This window comes from Vombatus ursinus, unplaced genomic scaffold (genome assembly GCF_900497805.2).
Source record: "Vombatus ursinus unplaced genomic scaffold, bare-nosed wombat genome assembly UNPS02014814.1, whole genome shotgun sequence".
Lineage (NCBI taxonomy): Eukaryota > Metazoa > Chordata > Mammalia > Diprotodontia > Vombatidae > Vombatus > Vombatus ursinus.
The window spans coordinates 15,783,849-15,805,324 of NW_020954592.1; the positions used below are offsets into that span (position 1 = coordinate 15,783,849).

General features: G+C 37.2%; 1 protein-coding gene across 1 annotated transcript in view; it reads left to right on the forward strand.

Moving 5' to 3' along the window:
• Positions 1 to 2,928: 2,928 nt before the first annotated feature.
• The window catches only part of GABRR3 (gamma-aminobutyric acid type A receptor rho3 subunit), a gene marked incomplete at its 5' end in the record, with an annotated part of 61,150 nt that continues 42,602 nt past the window's right edge, over positions 2,929 to 21,476 (forward strand). The window contains 2 exons of the mRNA XM_027835392.1: positions 2,929 to 3,034; positions 21,392 to 21,459. Coding sequence (XP_027691193.1) covers positions 2,929 to 3,034; positions 21,392 to 21,459 — 174 coding nt within the window. The remainder of the gene's footprint in view (positions 3,035 to 21,391; positions 21,460 to 21,476) is intronic.

Below are 21,476 nucleotides of genomic sequence, written 5' to 3' on the forward strand. Positions count from 1 at the left end.
AAAGAAAGAAAGAAAGAAAGAAAGAAAGAAAGAAAGAAAGAAAGAAAAGAAAGAAGGAAGGAAGGAAAGAAAAAGAAAGAGAGAAAGGCAAAGAAATTAGATGTTCCTCATTTGGGAAATGGCTAAGATTCAGTACAAGGTCAGAAATTCCTCTTACCCCAGTTAATGTAATTACAGAAGGCCTAGGCAATTCAATCCAATCAATCAATCAAAAATAAACTATATATATGGTATGAGGTGTTAGTTTGAATTTAATTTCTACCAGAATTCTTTCCAATTTTCCCAGCAGCCTGTTTTATCCCCAGCAACTCAAAAAGTCAGAAGATATGTAGTGCCCATTAGAATTAATAGCAGTATCAACCAGAGCTAATAGAAATGCCCCTAGAGAAACAGAGGCTGATAGCAGCATCTGAAAACATGAAGGAAAAGCAGTTTTAGGTTTCTACAAGGGCACCTATCTTTGGAGCCCAGGAGAGTTATCCCTAAGAGGAATTTCATATAGGGAGAAATAAGACTTCTAGTAACCAGGAGCTATGAGTGTGTTCTTTGGAAACATGAATTCTTTCTTAGTTTGATCTCACTTTCCCCAGGGGCTTTGGGTGTGCAAGGAGATGCTTTTATGGGACATTTTAAGGAGATGTTTCTATAATGATCATCTTCAGTATACTTACTTAGTAAATGCTTTTTTTCCAAAAACTAATTCACACTGGCTAATGATAAATAGGAAGTACCTCAGTAAGGTCAGTTAGCAACAGTACTAGAGACTCCAGGCACTTAGGATTATCCCTCAAAACCCTCCTAATGGGAGATGCAGTCATCCACTTTCTGGAGATTCAGCCTGCCAATTCAAGTGAGAGATGGGAAAGTAGCCCCAAAAGGGGGGGGGGGGTTTACATATGAATGTGACCAGATATTTCTTATACTATTAGAAACAATGAATATGAAGAATACAGGGAGGCATAGGAAGACTTACATAAACTGATGCAAAGTAAACAGAATGAGGAAAACGATGTAAAAAATGAACTACAACAATGTAAGGGTATAGAACAACCACAACAAAATTTGAAACTGAACACTGTAATTGTAATGACCAAGCTTGACCCCAAAGAAAAGGTATGACAATATACTACCCAGCTTTCTTTGCATGGGTAAGGAACTAAGTATACAGAATAATGCACATGCCAGACTTGGCTAATATTGCTAACTTAGTCTTTTTTTCTTTTTTCTTCTTTGTTATAAGTGGTTTTCTGGGCAGTGAGAAGAAGGATATATCAAAAATGAAAGTTAGGTAAAGACAAAAGACATTTTTTCATGCCCTTCTAAGGAGGATGAACTTTTCTTACTAAGCAAAGGAGAGCTGCTGAAAATTTTGGGGCAGAGTAGTAACATAGACTAGATCTATGTATAAGGAAAGTTGATCTGGCAACAGTATGAAAGACAGATTGGAGAGAAGAAATTGTATAATAGAGCCTGAGTTTGAATCCTGCCTCTGCCACTTAATGCTTTTGTGATCTTGGGCAAATCACTATATGTCTCTGGGCCTTGGTTTCCACTTCTGTAAAATGATGAAGCTGTATTGATGACTTCTAAGGGCCCTTTCCATTCTGGAACTATGATTTGTGTTTCTAGCTGTTCTTCATCAGTCTCCATCTCTAGCTCTTTACTCTCTTCCTGACTTCTTAAGGTGGGTGTTTCCCGTGTTTTTCTTTGCTCATCTTTTCTTTTTCTACATTCCCTCCTTTGGCAATTTTATTCACTACCACAACTTTAAATATTCCCTTCATATAGATGCCTGCCCCTCCATGGACATTTGACAATGATATACCCATTATTCAAAACTCTTAACACTGCTACCTATGCTAGGTAGTGCAGGGAATAGAGTGCTAGGCCTGGAATCAGGAAGACTCACCTTCCTGAGTTCAAACCTAGCCTCAGACACTTACTAGCCATGTGATCCTGAACAAGTCTTTACCTAATTTTTCTTTTAGATAGATCCTTCTTCTCACTGCCCAGAAAACCACTTATAACAAAGAAGGAAAAAAAGAAAAAAAAAAGTAAGTTAGCAATATTAGCCAAATCTGGCAGGTGCATTATTCTATATACATAGTTCCTTACCTATGCAAAGAACGCTGGGCAGTACATTGTCATATCTTTTCTTTGGGGCCAAGCTTGGTCATTACAATTACAGTGTTCAGTTTCAAATTTTGGTGTGGTTGTTCTATACCCTTACATTGCTGTAGTTCATTTTTTACATTTTTTTCCTTGTTCTGTTTACTTTGCATCAGTTTATGTTTGCCTCAGCTTCTTCATCTGTGAAATGAGCTGGACAAGAAAATGGCAAACCTCTTCAGTGTCTTTGCCAAAAAACCTCAAATGGGATCACGAAGAGTCTGATGTGACTGAAAAGCAACTGAACAACAACCTTGTAACAAGTGGAGGCATACACAGGAAGATACAGACTTAGTTTCTAATATTCTTCTAATGATCATAAATTTCATGTGTGTCCAAGGCAATTTTAGGAAAGGCTCCAATTTTAGCAATAAAAAGAGAAACTGATATCACACTCTTTGGGCAATGAATAGAGGTACAACAAATCTATTTAATTTTTCTTATTTCAAACTACTCCCATCTTATTTCAGAGGACATTTGTAGGCAAAATATATGATCTATATTCAGTTGGGCAAAATTCAATGGAATTCAGACTGGAATTCTACTCCACTAGCTCCCTCATCCCTTCTCTCCAAGATAATAATCAGTAAACATCAGAATACCACAATATAAATTTCCATTCTTTCTGCGGTCTTCTTTCACAGTATCTTGCAATGCATGCACTTATATAAGTTAAAGTCAGCCATTTTAGGAGAATGATAACATCTCAAGATATTTTTGGTTCTTGTTTTTGTTTGTCATTTTTTTTACAGCAAAAAAGAAATTAAAATGAAGAAGAAAGACAGTACAAAAGTATGGCCATTCAAGTATGATCAACTTCTCCACATAGAAGACCATGATTTTGCAATGAGGCCTGGATTTGGAGGTAAGCAAAAGCTTTGGGGTACCACTATACATGAAAGCCAATTTCCTCCTCAAGCATTCCTCAATGTGGCACTAGCACAAATAGAAATGGAAAGTTGGAGCAAGAATGAAAGACGAAAAACTGGCTCTGAAGCAGATTTTTTTCTTAAATGATAATAATTCACATTTTATCATAACTCACATTCATATAGCACTTTAAAGTTTATAAAGCATTTTCTCCCCAACAACCCTGAGAGGTAGACAGTGCAAGCATTATTGTTCCCATTTTACAGAGAAGAAAGCAGACATACTAAGAATTCTATCTTACATAATTCCATCTTAAATTAAAAAAATAAATTCTCATCTTTTGACTATGCTTTGTCCATAGATAAGATCACATTACTCCTCAAGGTGAAATTGCAATGTGAGATAAAATTGGTAGTTGGTACAGAATATTAAAAAAAAAAAGTTTAATTTGCTAAAATCCTACTTCCTGCTTTATTGTGTTGTGCAGATTACCTTACATTCTCAAAAATTAAAACCAGCAGAGCATGAGCTCTGCAGGCCCTACTACACTAGGAGAGCTTTGAGTCCAGTCCTGCCAATGGTTTGTGTCAGCCATTTTTGTGTACAGCAAAACACTTCTTAAAAGAACTGTACAAGTACAAAACATGGTGACCATCAACACAAAGTTAAATGAAGAATAACCGTGAAAAATCCTAAGTGAGACTAATTTTAACTAATTTTTCAGGCTTGCTATTGAACTAGTGATGACCAAGTGTGAAGTAGGAAGCACTGCTTTATTTTCAGTTGGGACACCTATTTTCTATACTTACATTTATATATGTACATATATATGTATGTATATGTATAAATACACATATAAATATGCATATATACACATATATAAATATACATAAATATTTTAATATTGATTCATCCTTAGTCACTTTCACATGTATCTCATAAGTCTTGTCATGATTCTTAAGCCTTCTAGATATTTTTAAAACTTTTGTAAGGTAACTTGATATAAGGACTATTATTTGAGTTACTTTCTTTTTTCATGAAATTTTTTTTTCAAATTACATGTGAAGACAATTTTTAGCGTTCATTTTTTAAAATTTTGAGTTCCCAATTCTCTTTCTCCCTCCATTCATCCCTGAGAAGGCAAACAATTTGATGAAGACTATAAATGCGCAGTCATACAAAACACATATTTCCATGTTAGCCATGTTGTAAACAAAAACACAGACCAAAAAAAAAAAAAAAAACACCAAAGAAAAATAAAAAGAAAGTTTTAGAAAGTATGATTCAATCAGCATTCAGACTCCATCAATTCTTTCTCTGGAGGTAGACAGCATTTTTCATCATAAGTCCTACAGAATTGCTGAAATAACTAAGTCAGTCTTAGTTGATCATTGTACAATATTGCTGTTACTGGGAAAAATGTTCTCTGGTTCTGCTCACTTCACTTTCCAAGTTTTTCTGAAAGCATCTTGCTTGTCACTTCTTGTAGCACAATAGTATTCCATCACAATCATATGCCTCAACTTGTTCAGTCATTCCCCAATTAATGGGCATCCCCTCAATTTCTTTGCCACCACGAAAAGAGCTGCTATAAAGATTTTCATACATCTCTTTCATAAATCTCTTTGGGATACAGACCTAGTAGTGGTATTTCTGGGTCAAAGGGAATTTGAGTTACTTTCAAAATTTTATAACTTTGAAATAAACTCCTACTTTGGTTTTGTTTTGAAGTTAATTTTGCTAGGCTGAAAACACGCCGCCTAGCTAAATTTGGATAGGTTCATTCCTATCTGACGATGATTTAGAGAAGAGGATGGAGAAGAAAAGGGAATAAGCATTTATTAAATACTTCCTATGTGCCAGGCACTGTGCTAAGCACTTTACTAATATTATCTTATGTAATCCTCACAACAACCTTGTGACATGGTACTTTTTATTATCCTCATCTATTATGCCCATTGTTATCCCCATTTTATAATTAAGACAACTGAGGCAGGAAGAGGTTAAATGACTTGCCCAGGATCATCCAACTAATAAGTATCTGAGGCTGGATTTGAAATTAGATCATCCTGACTCTATGTTCAATACTTTATCCACTGTTATAACTAGCTGCCTCAAAAGCAAGTTATTAATCAATATACTAAAACACAGAAGGGCTGGAATTTGCAACAGTAGTACCTATACCAATGAATTCACAAATCCTTGAAATAAATAAATATTAGTAGTTGAACTTTGTTGCTAGTGCCATTATTTGTAGGACAATCATTTGTCAAATGCCATTGCTGCCCATGGACTGAGTTTTTTTCTCCCTTTGGTAGTCTGATGAAACCTACATACATCTTCATGAATAATGTTTTTTACAAAACAAGAACGTTTCCATACAAAGTGGGTCAGAAAAAAAGATTATGTATGAAAATGTGAAAATTTATTATTTTACAGTTTGCTTTTAAAAATATAATAAATTAAACATATTTTTAAAAAGAATAATGTCTTTTAATGTATAAAACAACACATAGGGTTACAAGAAACAGTTATCAAAATATTTAAAAAAACAACCAGGTTAAGAACTCCTGCTTTAATTTAAAGGCACCTACCTATTTGCAGTTTCATATAGAATCCTTTTTTTTTGCTCTGCTCTGTGCATGAAAATGCTCCTTTTCTGATGTTTGGATACAGAATTTTTTTTAAAGGACCTCCTATTTGTAATGAATGAGAGCTAAACCCTGACTAAAGACAAAAAAATGAAATATATGACTTCTCAAAGCTTCTTCACTCTGCATGAATTTCTGAAGTGAACATGACCACATGTGGAAAGGGAAATAGGATCTTTTTTTTTTTTTCACAGCGGCACAATGAAGATATAGAACTAGCTGGTAAAATAAATCCAGGAACCCCACTTCATTTTTCTGGCTCCCTGAAGGATGCGGGGACCCATCCTGCTTGCTCCTGTTCCACTCACACTCCCAGACTTCCTGACCTGTTAACTGCTATTTTAATGTTGTTTGGAAACATGAATTTAAGGGATGTGCGAGAAAGGGTTTTCCTGCAATTAAACAAGCACAGCTGCATCCGTAATCATAATCGTGAGGCCTGTGGGAGGGAGGAAGCTTATAACTTTTCAGTAAAGCTGTTGTCATGGTGACAGTTTTGGGCCAGTAAAGGATAGCAGGCAGATGGGCACAATATAGGATGCATTTGCTCATCTGCTTTAGCATACAATGCATTCAATGTGGTTCAATGGAAAGAATGCTGGATTTGTAATTCGAGGACTTGGATTTGGTTCCTGGCTCTGTTACTTATTACCTCTATGACTTTCGAGAAGTTATTTTCCCTCTCTGGGCTTCAATTTCCTCATCTGTAAAACGGGAAGCCTGGACTAGATGACCTCTGAGGTCCTTTCCAGCTCTAAATCTATAATCTTAAATCCAGTTGCTGGTGGGTATGATGAAAAGTATGCCTGTGACCATTAAGTTACATTTAAAATTTTTCCCAGATGCCACATGGACCCCAGATTCTCAGTTTTATTTTATTAGCTGTGCAAAATTGGAGTATAACTAGACAGAAGGTTTTTTGCTTTATTTTGATTTGGTTTAGGGTTTTTTTGTGTTGTTTTTTGTTTTTGTTTTTTGCTGTTCTGGAGCCCTGGAGCAGTCTTGTTTCAAGATCCTGGAACCCTTTAAATTGAGCAATAAGTAGAAATTGCAAAGAAGCAGATTTCAGCTTCCTTCCAATAGGCAGCTGAGTGATGTGATCATAAAGCTCTAGACTTGGAGTCAGGAAGACCTGAGATCAAACGTAAGCTGAGACACTTACTAGCTGTGTGACCCTGTACAAGTCACTTACTTAATTTCTGTCTACCTCAGTTTCCTCAATGAAAAATGAGGATAATAATAGCACCTACCTCCCAGGGTTAGGATAACATGAGACAATATTTATAAAGTACCTGGGACATAGTAAGTGCTTAATAAATGTCACTTAACTAATGTGAACATACACTTAATATGAATGTATAAGTAGAGCCTATATCAGATTGCACAGCATCTTGGGGAGGGGGAGGGAGAAGGAGGGGGAGAAAATTTAAAACTCAAAATCTTATGGAAGTGAATGTTGAAAACTAAAAGTAAATTAATTAATTATTAAAAACAAAACAAAAAAATAAATGTCAGTTAAATTTTTTAAAGAATTTCTAACAATTAGAGAGACCTCAAACTGGAAGGGATTATCTCAGGAGACAGTGGGGTTTACCCTCACTGACGTCTTCAAGCAAAGGCTGGAGGACCACATGCCAGGCATTTTTATAAAGGGGATTCTTATTCAGGTATGAGTTGGACTAGATGGGCTCTAAAGTCCCTTCCAACTCAGGGATTTTATAAGCGGTTATGTTAGGAACATAACATCAGGGCTAGAAAAGACCTTCTCGACCATCTCATCCATCTACCTACTGTCTCTCATTTTTATAGAGAAGGAAACCATGTCTTAGAGAAGGTAGGTGACTTTGAAAAGCTACATCTAGCAAGTCAGAGACAAGACTAAGCCCAGGTCCTCTTGGTTCCCAATCCCTTCTCAATACTTTATGTTGCCTCTCTGAGTTGTACATGGAATTTTTTTTTTTTGAAACTGGATTTCCCTGTGTCACTCGGGTTAGACGTGAAGCAGCCATTCACAAGAATGATCCTACTACTACTTAGCATGGTTCAGATTGGGGCTGTTTGACCAAGAATAGGCTGGAGTCAGTTACTACAGGCTAGAGCTGATTGTTAAATTTTCAATGTAAACATTTACATGTCAGAAATCCACAGACTCTACAAATCAGGACTTAATTTACTGTTCTGCTGATTGTCTCCACTCAAGAAAGTGATGGAGAAAATTTTAGTAATGCAGATTAATTTAAATATGCTGTTCATACTTTTTTCCCCTTAGAGCCAATTGTTTCCTATTTATTAGCACACAACTGGGTTCAACTCTCCTTAGCCCAGTGGTCCTCTGTTCTCAGGGGCTCACCATACTGTTGCCAGACTTAGCTCAGACATCTGATCAGTTAAGCCCACTGCAGCTCAGAACTCCCAAGTTCAAGCAATTCACCACCATTAGCCAACCCAATAGCAGGAATCATACCTGTGCTAACATTCCCCAGAGAAACAATTCATTTTTTCACTTGGAAATAGATTTTTCTTTTATATTTGTTGTCTGTTGTCTTTATCGTCCTCCAAAGAAGTCCTGTTTTAAGAAAGCTTCCCTTTCTTGCCCTTCCCCACCTCCAATATCCCACACCTTAACACAGACACACACACACACACACACACACACACACATACACACCTTCTCTTTTTCAAGAATTGGTAAAGAATTGTTCAGAATCTCATTTAGCAGCTACTGATCCCTTCAAAATTTCCCTAAAATTTCTTTTCCTTTAGTATGAGCTTCTTAAGAACAGAGACTGTTTTGGAAGTTTCTTGATGTGTTTTTGTTGTTGTTGTTGTTTGTTTTTTGTTTTTCTTTTCTTTGTATCTCCAGAGCTTAGTGCCCTGCCAAGGCTTAATAAATGCTAATTGGTGATTGACCAAGGATAAAGATAGAAGCCTGAGTTGTGGTCCTTCTTGACCACCAGAGGGCTCTCATTACATGAGCAATAAGAGAAGAAACCAATAAACAGGACAGAACCTTTCCTGAAGCCTATCATTCTTCAATGAGTTTTCTATACTATTATAAAGGAGTTCCACAGTAGCTACCTTCATGCCTGGATCAGATTAGGTTTTTTCAATTAAACCCATCTGTTAAAAATCCTGGAGGAAAGGGCTGTTTATAGTCAAATGCAACAAGGAACAATAATAACATTAACATTTATATAACTCTTTATATACATCATCTCATTTGAGTCTTTTAACAACCCTGATCCTGGGCAAGTCACTTAATCCTGTTTGCCTCAGTTTCCTCACCTGTAAAATGAGGTGGAGAAGGAAATTGCAAACCATTCCAGTATCTTTACCAGAAAAACCCCAAATGGGGTTACAAAGAGTCAGGCACAACTGAAAAAAATGACTGAACAACAACAAAAAGTTTGGTACTACAGGCATTATTCTCAATATACGAATGAGGATACTGAGTTTCTGAGAATTTACCTGACTTTCCCATGGTCATAAGCTAAGTATAAGAGTCAGGATTTGGACCTAGGTCTTCTAAATTCTAAGACCAATACACTCCACAAGACTTCTGCAACAATTATATCTGTCATATGAAGCTGGACTATGACAGCATGCAGTCCAGATTATTAAGACCTAAACCTTCACCTGTTTCTTAAAGAAGGTTTTTGTTTACCCCTATATTGCTAAATTTTTCAAATCTTTCCATCCCACTTTGCCTAATTTGGGTATCTTCAGGAATCTCTCTAAATACCATAGCATTCTGATGTATATGTATATGTATATGCATATGCATATGTATATGTATCTGTGTGTTTAAATGCAGCTAATCAGTCAAAGTAGCATATTATTCTGGAGGAGATAAGAAAGTTTTCTTATGACTAATTGTAGGTTGTCCCTTTATAATGGTCAAATGTCAAGAATATTTAATGAATTCAGTCCTAAGATTTATAGTATCAATAAAAATATTTAAAGAGAAGAGAGTACTATATATAGAATCAGAAGAACTCAGTCTGAATTGTGACTCTGGTACTTACTACCAGTGTGACCTTGAGCAAGTCACAACCTCTTTGGACCTCAGTTTCCTAATATGTAAAATAAAGAAGTTGTTTGTTGCACAAACTGGATTTGAAACCAGAAAACCTAAGTTTAAATTCTCTACTTGATAACCTGTGTGACCAAGGCTAAGACACTTTACCCTTTGACCCTTTGGTCTCAGTTTCCTCAACTGTAAAAATAGGGGATTGGACTAGATAATCACTATGGTTTGTCTCAACTCTAAACCTATGTTACTACAAAAGAGTTGAACTAAATTACCATCTAAAGTTCATTCCAGCCAAGGATGTGCTGATAAAAGTTTAACAGCTGGCTGGAAGGGGGGAGGGGATAGGAGGAGGGTAATTATGAACCACACACTTTTAAATATGCGTTATTAACATTTTCTCCATCCCTTTCTTACATCTAGACCAAACAATAAATTAAGCCCTGCTTTTTAGCATTTGCCAGTTTCTGAGCTACAAATGCTCACAGGGAAAATTTAACAAACAGTTCCTCAAAATAATCCAGCTTCAGCAAACCCAGCACTAAACCTATGAACAATTTCTAAAGTTCCATATAGCTCTTGATCCAGTGGTCGTGTGATGCATTGATCTAGTGTCTCCACACAGTAAGACTTGGTGTTTTGCTGTTTCTTCCACAGGTCAGGAAAACCTCCTTTACCTGAACACATGCTTGGACACAAGCAAATCTGGTTACAGGAGGTAAAAGTAATTTACAATTTATTTTCTCTTCCTTTGTATATTTACCTATAAGCATGTATGCATGAACACACTTCTTTCTTCTTGAGCTAAATGTAAGATAAGTACTTCTCTCATCTTAATGTCTTTTCCTAATTAGCTTTAACATTGAAACCAGCTGTTCCTGTGGTGGTTTTTACTTTTATAAAGCATTAGAAGATTAATTGACTCATTATGTGGAAACATTAGGATGTAAATTTAGGGGGAGCTTTTTATTTAAGTTGGGTTATGAATTGCATCTCGTTTACTTTATTTATGTTTTCCCTATTCTTCTCGTCTCCCATAACTAAGGACTTTTTTTATGAGTCTTATGGATGTGAGATTTATTTCCTTGGCTTCTTTGAATTGAAACCAATTACAGCATATGGAGCTTCTGGCAGCTGGGTCTCCAAAATTAAAAGCACTAGCAATAGCAGGGACTTCTGTGATCCTCCCATTAAAACTGGTCTGGGGAGTTCAGAGCCTCACACTACTCCTGATAGTCATTACCTAGGTATATGACTCTGTACAAGTTTCTTAACCTCTCCCTGACTTGATTTGCTCATGTTTAAGGGGAAGCAACTTACGAGGTTGTTGTGAGGTTTGTTCTGTGTTAGGCCAGTCCCCTAGTAGTTTCGGTTTACTTATGGAACAAAATGAGATTGTTGTTTGTTATTGTTCAGTCGTGTCTTACTCTTCATGACCCTGTTTAGGGTTTTCTTGGCAAAGATACTGGAGTGGTTTGCCATTTCTTTCTCCAGCTCATTTTACAGATGAGAAAATGGAGGCAAACAAAGTTAAGTAACTTGCCCAGGCTGACACAGCTAATGTCAGAAACCAAATTTGAATTCAGATCTCCCTGACTTCAGGCCCTACATTCTATTCACTGCACCCCCTAGCTGCCCAGCACAAAATGAGATACTTGTAGATTATTCAACAGTTAATAAAAGGATGTTTTCTTGGCTTACTCAACGAGGATAGGCATTGAGGACACACTTAGATGATTTAGTGGAGCATTTTCACTCATTCCCCAACCCAGCAGACCAGGTAGGGGAGTTAGAATACTCCTTGTTCCCTATTGCCACTTCCAGGTTCTTCCTCTACTACTATCATTTGGTAACTTCTCCTCCTTTGAGGTTCACTCAATCCATATCTACCAGCCATTCAAAATTCTGGTAGCTGCTGTCTCCCTACTTCTAGGATGCTTGCCTTATATCCCCGATGAGTACAATGCCTGGCTCATAGTTTTTTTATCCTTCTCAATTCCTACTCTCATACTAGAAGATTTCAACATATATATTGATAATCCTAAATCCTAAGCACCCTAATTCCCCAGTTGCACAGCTTTCTCATTTCTCTTTGTCTACTTATTCCTGCATTGCACTTCAGCCACACACAAAAATAGTCATACCCTTGATCTTGCCAACACTAACAAATGTACCACCTCCATATTCATGAACTCTGGAAGTCCCTTACCTGATTAAACTCTATAGCCATTACACATTTTCCACTGCCTTGCAACCCCAAGTCTCATTCTTCATTCACGCTATGACCTCCAGGTCCTTGACTCCTCAGTTTTTTCCCATCACTGCTGAACTAGCTACCCTTGTCTCCCTTTCCCAGTGATGAACCCATGTCATCAACAACCAGTTCAGCTCTACACTTTCTTCTTCTCTCCAATCCCTTGCCCCTTTGTACTGCCAGTCTTGTCCTGCCAAGCCTGAGTCTAGGGTGACTCCCACTACCAGGTGCCTCATTTCTACACATGTACTACTGAACAAAGCTGGAGAAAATCATGAAACTGAGCTCACTGTATCCACTACAAATTTATGTAACATAATCTCAACTGGGTCCTCACTGCTTCAAGGTAATCTTTTTACCCTTCTCATTTTCCCATTTGCCATCTCACTCACTGTAGTGACTCTTCCATCCTTTTCATCCTTCCTTGTACCTCCTATAATTCCTCTGGTCCCTACCTTCTCACCTGAGAATCTTGCCTTATATTTTACCAAAAAAAAATTGAGGCCATCCACCAAGAGCCCCCTCTTCTACCCTCTTCCTCATGTCTCATCACTCATATGCCTTCTACCACTATCACTTCCTTCTCCCCTGTCTCATATAATGAAGTAGCCTTCTCCTTGCAAAGAAAAGCCCCTTTTATATGTATCAGTGATCCCATTCTATCCCATCTTCTCAAGCAGATTACCCTCCTGTCACCTTCACTCTTTCACTTTTTTTCAATCTCTCCTTGTCTACTCGCTGTTTTTCTTCTGGCCATGTCTCCTCCGTCCTCAAAAAAACTCTCACATAATCTATTTAGTCCTACTAGCTACCATCTCATATCTCTTCACTCTTTTGTGGCTAACTAAGCTCCTTGAGAAAGCTATCTATACTAGGTGCCTCCACTTCCTTTCTTCTCACTTATCTTCTTAAATCTCTACAGTCTAATTTCCAAACCCATCATTCAACCAAAACTACTTTTTCCAACATTACTAACAATTTCTTAACTGCCAAAATCTGATGGTCTCTTCTCAGTCTTCATCTTTCTTGATTTCTCTGCAGCCTTTGACATTACTGATCATCTTTTTCTTAGAACATTGCACTTATCACAAGAATCAAATGAGATAGTACACAATAAAATGTTTCTACAAAGTTAAAAGGCACTATAAAGTTATAAGATTATTGTTCCATCTGATTCTCCAAAGTGTATAGAAAGCAGTCTGTATTCATTTGTCTATGTAAAAGAAAGGCAGAGTGATGTAGTAGAAAGGGCACTAACTTTTGACTGTGGAGATCTGGGTTTTAATCCAGTTCTTGCACTAATTAATGCAAGAGTATGACCTTAGACACTTGTCGTTTAATCTAGTTAGACTTTAATGTTTTTATCTGTGAAATGAGGGTTGAACTACATAAGGTATTGAGCTCTATCCTATCTCTAAAATTCTATGTATTTATGAAAATTAATCATAAAAGTTTATGCCACTACTTATCTGAGTAGATACATCACTAACTTTCACTAACTTTTCTGGGTCTTAATTTCTTCTACCAAGTGAAGAGATTATACTAACAAGATCACATAATAAATATTATAATCACCTTATGGTGCCTCATTTTACCAGGACACCTTCAAAAAAGAATGGCCAGGATGATAAAAGGCATGGAAACTATGTCATATGAGAACTGGTTGAAGGATCTAGGATTATTCAACCAGGAAAGGATGAGACTTAGCAAGGAACATATTTGCTACCTATCTTAAAATAATGGAAAGGGAATTAGATTTATTCTGAGCATCTCCAGAGGGAAATTATGTGGAAAATTATTTTTGTTCAATATTAGGAAGAGCTTCTTAATACTCGGGGACGTCCAGAAATAGAATAAGCTGCTTTATTGGGTAGTAAATTCCCCACCAATGAAGTTGTTCAAGTAGGAAAAAAATGGGGATGGCAGGCAGAATTCTTGTTTAGCTATGAATTGAACTAGATAGTATTTGAAGTCCCTTCCAACTCTAAGGTTTTGCATTTTTTTCTTTTTTTAGAAATTTTGAAAATTGTAGATATTTGGAGGGGGAATTTAATTTTAATTAACATTTAAATGAGGTGATTAGATCTACGATTTAAATATATTAATTTAATACTTAAGTTTCTGTTGAATTACATATATTTCAATTATATATATCAAATATATACAAATATTTGATATGAGGTTATTAAATCTATGTTCAAATACTAGTTGGGATAGAGAATCCCTCAGACTGCTTCCATTTCTATAATTCTGTGATTTTATTTGATTAGATCCTCCTGTTGTTGTTGTTGTTGTTGTTGTTGTTGTTTAGTTATTTTTTGAGTCATGTCTGACTCTTTGTGACCCCTTTTGGGTTTTGGGGGTTTTTTTGGCAAAGATACTGGAGTGGTTTGCCATTTCCTTCTCCAGCTCATTTTACAGATGACAAAACTGAGGCAAAGAGGGTTAAGTAACTTGCCCAGGGTCACACAGCTTGTAAGTATCTGAGGCCAGATTTGAACTCAGGAAGATGAATTTTTCTGACTCTAATCCCAACACTATATCCACTGTGCCACCTAGCTGCCAGATCTTCCCTGAGGTTCCTTATATTTGTCTATTTACTATTATCTTATTTATCTTAGTTATGGCTGGACATAAGATCCTTATTAGACACAGACAGATACACACTGGCAGTGTGACCCTGGGAAAGTCACTTAACCTCCTTTGAGTGCTCTAGGGCTGGGCATGAGTCTAAGACTGTAATTTGCTGAGAAGGTGCTGTCCTGTATTGGCTGGAAGTTTCCTCTCAGGAATTCCTTATATCAATGAAATCACAGATCTAGTCCTTGTCCCCTTTATACCCTAGATACCTCCCCCACCTCCTACCCCAGTCAGTTCCCCTAACAAAGCATGGTTTATAAGGTGAATAGGAGTTATAGCTTTCTGAGTAGACTCTTTGGAGAGTTCAATGTAAATCTGACTTGAGATGGTAATTTAGGAATTTTTAAACTAATTTGAAAGCACATCAAAAGATGGTAACAATCTTGTGAAATGTGTTTGGACACGTGTCTGTATATATGCATGTATGTATGTGTGTATGTGTATATATACATATATGTGTGTATATATGTTGGGGGGGCAATGTTCCTTAAACTGTCCTACTATCAATAAGAAACTACTAGAGCAAAGTTGGGGAAAAGAAAAATGTTTTTAAGTATACTCAGTGTGAGGATTGAGTAGGAACCCCACCCAAGTTTGAAAAGTGGTTTAGGAAACAGCAGGACAATGTCCTTGATAGGCTGCCTATTTCATAAAAGATATCAGTAGCTAACTTGCCTAAAATGTCAGTGAAATGCTTGATAAGCTCTGGATCATTTTATTAATGTTTAAAAACAAATTCTATCCATGACAAAGGATGAGTTTTTACTAGAAGTTACCATTACCTTGCCCTTACAGCAAGGACTTCTTGGTCTCTTTCTGGCTGGGGATATAGGAAGTCAGTTGGCAGGAAGCAGAGAAGACTAGAAAAGGAAGGATTGTGAGTGTGAGGGAATAGAGAGGATGTGGGGGGGGAGGGAGGAAGGGTGGAGAGGGGAGAAAGGGTGATAGATGAGAACAGCAGAGTGGTTCAGAGAAAGAGAACTGGATTTTGAATTGGAGGACCTGCGGTCCAATCCTGTCTGTACCACTTCTACCTAAATAACCCTAGCAAGTAAATAGCCATTCTAAGCTCCAGTTCTCTCATTTACAAAATAAAGGAGTTGAACTAGCTGCTCTCTGTGGTGTTTTCTATCTTTCATTCTATGAGTATTGTTGTATGTTTTTCTCTCCCCTACTGAAGACCTATCAATAGAGGATGGATTGTCTACTACTACCAACAAATAGAACAGTAAGACTGGTACCATGCAGTTAAGTTGGTAGTAGCCTGGGCCTGAGAAAAGGTTCAGCACAGGGCAGAGGACGGACCTCAAGGCATGCCTTCCTGATCCAGGTCAGTGTCCTGAAACTAAGCTCTAGATGCCCCACCCCCAGCCCTAGTTGAGGTTTTGCTTATAGTTCTAAAATTCTGCAATTCTTGATTTCACTATTTTTATGTGCCTCAGTGTCTTATCCATTCTTTATTCATAAGACTACTATACAAGTGGCTACACACAGTAGGAATTTGTATTCTGGCATGGAATCCCAAAGGTATAGAACTGAGGAGAAGAGAGTAACTTTTAGTAATAATAACCATAACTTGCATTTTAGCATAGCACTTTAAAGTTAGCAAAGCATTTTACATATTATGTCACTCAATCCTTACAATAACTGTGAGGTAGGCATTGTTATTACCCCCATTTTACAGATGAGTCAACACCGGCAAACAAAGGTTAAGTGATTTGCCAATGTCACGTGGGCATCCAGGTGGTGCAGTGGATAGAGCACCAGGCCTGGAGTCAGGAAGACCTAAGTTCAAATTTGATCTCAGACACTTACAAGCTGTATAATCCTGGGCAAGTCATTTAACCCTATTTGCTTCATTGTAAAATTACCAGGAGATGGTGGATCAGTGAAATAGATTAGGTATATAAGACATAGTAATCAATGACCTATCAAACCTAGTGTTTGACAAACCCAAAGACCCCAGTTTTTGGGATAAGAATTCACTATTTCACAAAAACTATTGGGAAAACTGGAAAACAATAGGACACAAACTAGGTATAGACTAGCATCTCACATTATATACCAAGTCAAGGTCAAAAAGGATGTATGATTTACACATAAAAGGTGACACTCATAAGCAAATTAGAAGACAAAGGAATATTCTGCCTGCAAGATCTATGGGGAAAGGAAGAATTCATGACCAAACAAGAGCTAGGAAGCATTGCAAAATATAAAATAGATAATTTTGATTATATTAAAGTAAATTTTTTTGTGTAAACAAAAGCAATGCAACCAAGATTAGAAAGGAAGCAGAAAGCTGGGAAACAATCTTTACAGCAAGTGTCTCTGATAAAGGCCTCATTTCCCAAATATATAGAGAACTAAGTCAAATATACAAGAATATAAACCATTTCTTAATTGATAAATGGTCAAAGGATATGAACAGGCAGTTTTCAGGTGAAGAAACTAAAGCTATCTATAGGCACACAAAGAAGTGCTCTAAATAACTTTTGATTAAAGAAATGCAAATTAAAACTCTGAGATACCACCTCACTCTTATCAGATTGGCTAATATACCAAAAAAGAATGATAAATTGTGGGGAGTATGTGAGAAAATTGGGACACTAATGCACTGTTGGTAAAGTTGTGCACTGATCCAACCATTCTGGAGAGCAATTTGGAACTATGTCCAAAGGGCAACCAAAATATCCATACCCTTTGATCCAGCAATACCACTACTAGGTCTGCATCCCAAAGAGATCATCAAAAAGGGAAAAGGACCTACATTTACAAAAATATTTATAGTGGTTTTTCTTTTCTTAGTGGCGAAATATTAGAAACTGGAGGATATCCGTCAATTGGGGAATGGCTAAACAAATGGTGGCATATGAATGTAATGGAATACTATCATGCAATAAGAAATCATGAACAGAGCAGAAGCAGGAAAACATTGTAAGCAGTATCAGCAACATTGTGTTATGATCAACTGTGAATGACTCAGCTCTTCTCAGCAACACAATGATCCAAGACTAGTACAAAGGAACTGATGCACTCTGAATGAAGATCAAAGCGTATTTTTTTCACTTATTTTATTTTTTCCTTTTTATTTTTCCTTTTTCCTATTTATTTTTCCTTTTGATTTATTTCTTCTTTCACAAGTATGACTAATATGGAAATATGTTTTACATGATAGCACATATATAACTTATATCAAATTGCCTACCATTTTTGGAAGAGGGGAGGGGAGAGAGGCAGGGAGAAAAATTTCTGACTCAAAATCCTGTAAATACAAATGCTAAAATTATCTTGACATGTAACTGGGGGAACAAATTAAATACTATTTTAAAAACACACACTCACACAAATGAAGGAGGTAAAAATGAGCTGGAGAAGAAATGCCAAACCACTCCAGGATCTATATCAAGAAAACCCCATAAAGGGTCACAAAGAGTCAGACACAACTGAAACAACTAAACAACAATCAGGGTCACGTAGCTAGTAAATGTCTGAGGCTAGAAATGAATTCAATTCTTTTCTGACTCCAAGTCCCACTTTCTATCTCCCAGGCCACAAAATTTCCTAGTTTACCATGAGGATAATGGGATGTTTCTCCAACTGAACTTTCCGATTCTCAGAAGAAAAAAGATAGAATCTAAGATTCTATTCCAAAGAGTCAAGCCTACTGTAACATTGAAAATTTATTTTAATTCTATTTTGCTAAGACTTTATTAATGTAGTTTTAATATTCCCTTTCATGGTTCCTTCCCCTGGTAAACTTTATCCACTCACATCCCAGAGAAATTTGCCTACATGTCAAGCTTTTGTCTTATAGTTACTTTCACCTTTGTAACCCCCACCCATCACCCCCTTTCCAAAGAAACTTGATTACCCTAATTCCCATTGCCTGAGAACCTTTGTCCTGTGACTCGAATCACATGTATTGACTGTGGTTAAGAAATCATGAACAGGCGGACTTCAGAAAAACCTGGAAAGATTTGAATGAACTGATGCTGAGTTAAGTGAGCAGAACCAGGAGAACATTGCACACAGTAACAGCCACAACATGTGATGACTAACTTGGATAGACTCATCTCTTCTTAGCAATGCAAGGATCCAAGACAACTCCAAGGGACTCATTATAGAAAATGCTGTCCACATCCAGAAAAAGATCTATAGAGTCTGAATGCAGAAAAAAGCATATTATTTTTTCTTTCTTCTTTTTTCTTTTTGTTTCATTTGTTTCTTCTTTCTTGTTGTTCCTCCCATTGGTTCTAATTCTTCTTTACAACATGATTAATGTGAAAATCAGTTCAATATGAATGTGTATGTAAAGTCTATATCAAATTGCATGCCATCTTGGGTGGTGGGGAGGGGAGAGATGGGGAGAAAATTTGGAACTCAAAATCTTATAGAAGTGAATGTTAAAAAACTAAAAATAAATAAATATTTCTTTTAAAAATTAAAAATAAAAAAATGTGGTGGATGGCAACATTCAGATGTCCTCAGGTTACATCAGTAGATTTGATAATGATGCTAGGGATAAAAGCATGCAGATGGTAAGATCTTGGAGGACTTTAGGAGTCAATAGGGTCTAGTGCATCTGCCCATCCCACAGGAAGGAATGGAAATAGTCACTCCCACTTCTTCCAAGTTATGTGAATCATCTATCAGGCTGGATGGGTTCTGGGCAGCCTGGGCTAGAGTAGGGTTCCCCCAGTGTTGGTATGTCTTTCCTCTGCCTAGCCATACAGGACGGTTTCTGGGATAGCCCAGAAGCTGAAGGATAGGACAAAAGGGAGGCAACATTTACTAAGATCCTTGCCACAAATGCTAAGTTAGGGGGCTTTTATACCCTGCAAGGCAATCACAATGTCTTTGAGACTTAATTGGTCCAGGAAACTAAAGCTCTGCCATTGTAATAGCTTCTTGGTCACATAAGCACAAAAACTCTGTGCAGGAATCCAGGCTCCTTAATTTTGACCCACATATGTGAGCAGGCCCACCATTATTGGACCTGGCACCCACTGTCTAACCAGACCCATCACCTTGACAAATAGGAAGGTTGAAGAACTAAGCCCAATGCTGCATCCTTGATGAATTTCTTTCCCCATGCTATTGTTAATTACAACTTCTTTTGTTAAATATTAGAAAATCTGAGAGTCTCATTCCATTCCAATCTCAAATCTGAACAACCAGACCTTCCTGAGTTGGGCCTGATCCAGAATATCCCTGAAGCAGAGTGTTGGCCAAGAAACATATGAAAATGTGCCTGCCCAGCTAACCTCAATAGGGATTTCAATGGCTTTCACCAAATTTATGATAGGCAAGTGAAAACTAAGACTGGGTCATTTTCAGAAAGTCCTGACATTCTATATCTCCTTTAACTTTCTTTGTGCAGAATTACAGGATCGAAAATCAGAAAATTTGAGCTAAAAAGGAACTGTGAAATGATCTAGCCCTATCCCCCTCATACTACAAAAAAGGAAACTGAGGCCCAGAGAGATAAAACTATTTGTCTACCTTTAGTAAGTAGCAGAATCAAGATTGTTCTTTTAACTCCAAATCTCCTTCTCTTTCTTCTATATCATGTTGAGTAAATTCATAATAATGAAACCTATCCCAAGTTTTGAATAGAGAGATAATATGAATCTCAGAGATCTCCAGGCCCCCATTCCTAAGGGATAAGCCTATATTTCTTATCATATTGGTAATAGACAGAGTCAATCACAGAGGGGTTAGTCAGATTTATTTACAATGGAAAAATCCAGTGTTTCAATTGGAGGATCTTAAATTCAACAAATCTAAAACTCAACTCATCTTTTCCCCAAAATCCTCCAGTCATTTCAATTGTGTCCAACTCTTTATGACCCCATTTGGGGTTTTCCTGGCAAAGATCCTGGAGTGGTTTGCCATTTTCTTCTTCAGTTCATTTTACAATGAAGAAACTGAGGCAAACAGTCTGAAGTGACTTGCTCAGGGTCACACAGCTACTAAGTGTCTGAGGCCAGATTTTAACTCAGGTCTTCACAATTCCAGGCTCCACACTTCTTCTACTGCTCCACCTAGCTGCCCCTATTCCTAATTTCCCTGTTTCCATTGCACGTATCACTATCCTTTTCAGTCACCCTGGTTCATAACCTTGAAGTTGTTCTCAATTCTTTACTCTCCCTTTCCCTCATATTAAATAAGATGCCAAGTTGTATTAATTCTACCTCTACAATACCTATTGTATCTGAAACTTCTTTCCATCTCTGCCACAACCATCCTAGTTCAGATATCCTTCCCCTCATTCCTGGACTATTGCAATAGCCTCCTATTTTGTTTCCCTGCCTTCCATGCCCCTCTCCAATCCATCCTCCACACAGTTACCAAATTGAGATTCATAAAGTATAAATCTGAATATATCACACCCCTGCTCCAGTGATTCCCTCTTACATCTAAGATGAAATACAAGATCTCTGTTTAGCATTTACAGCCCTGGCTACAGTCTACCTTTCCAAGCTGATTATATACTACTTCACTCTGTTGCCTCTTTTTCCCAACCAAATTAGTCTACCAGCTGTTTGTCATGAATAAAATTCCATATCTCATTTTGGTGCCTCTGTCTTCATGCCTGTCTAGAGTGTACTCCCTCCCTTCCTCTGCCTCATAAATTCCTAACTTCTTTCAAGACTCAGCTCAAGTACTATCCCCTATCTTACTCTTCTCATTGTTAATGCCATCCTTCTAACACCCCAGACTGCTTTGTATTTACTTTGTGTCTTTTGCGTGTACAATTCTTTCATTGCACTGCAGGGGCACCAGTACCTGTGGGTATAGATGTCCAGATTGAAAGTATTGACAGCATTTCAGAAGATGACATGGTAAGTATCATGATTCG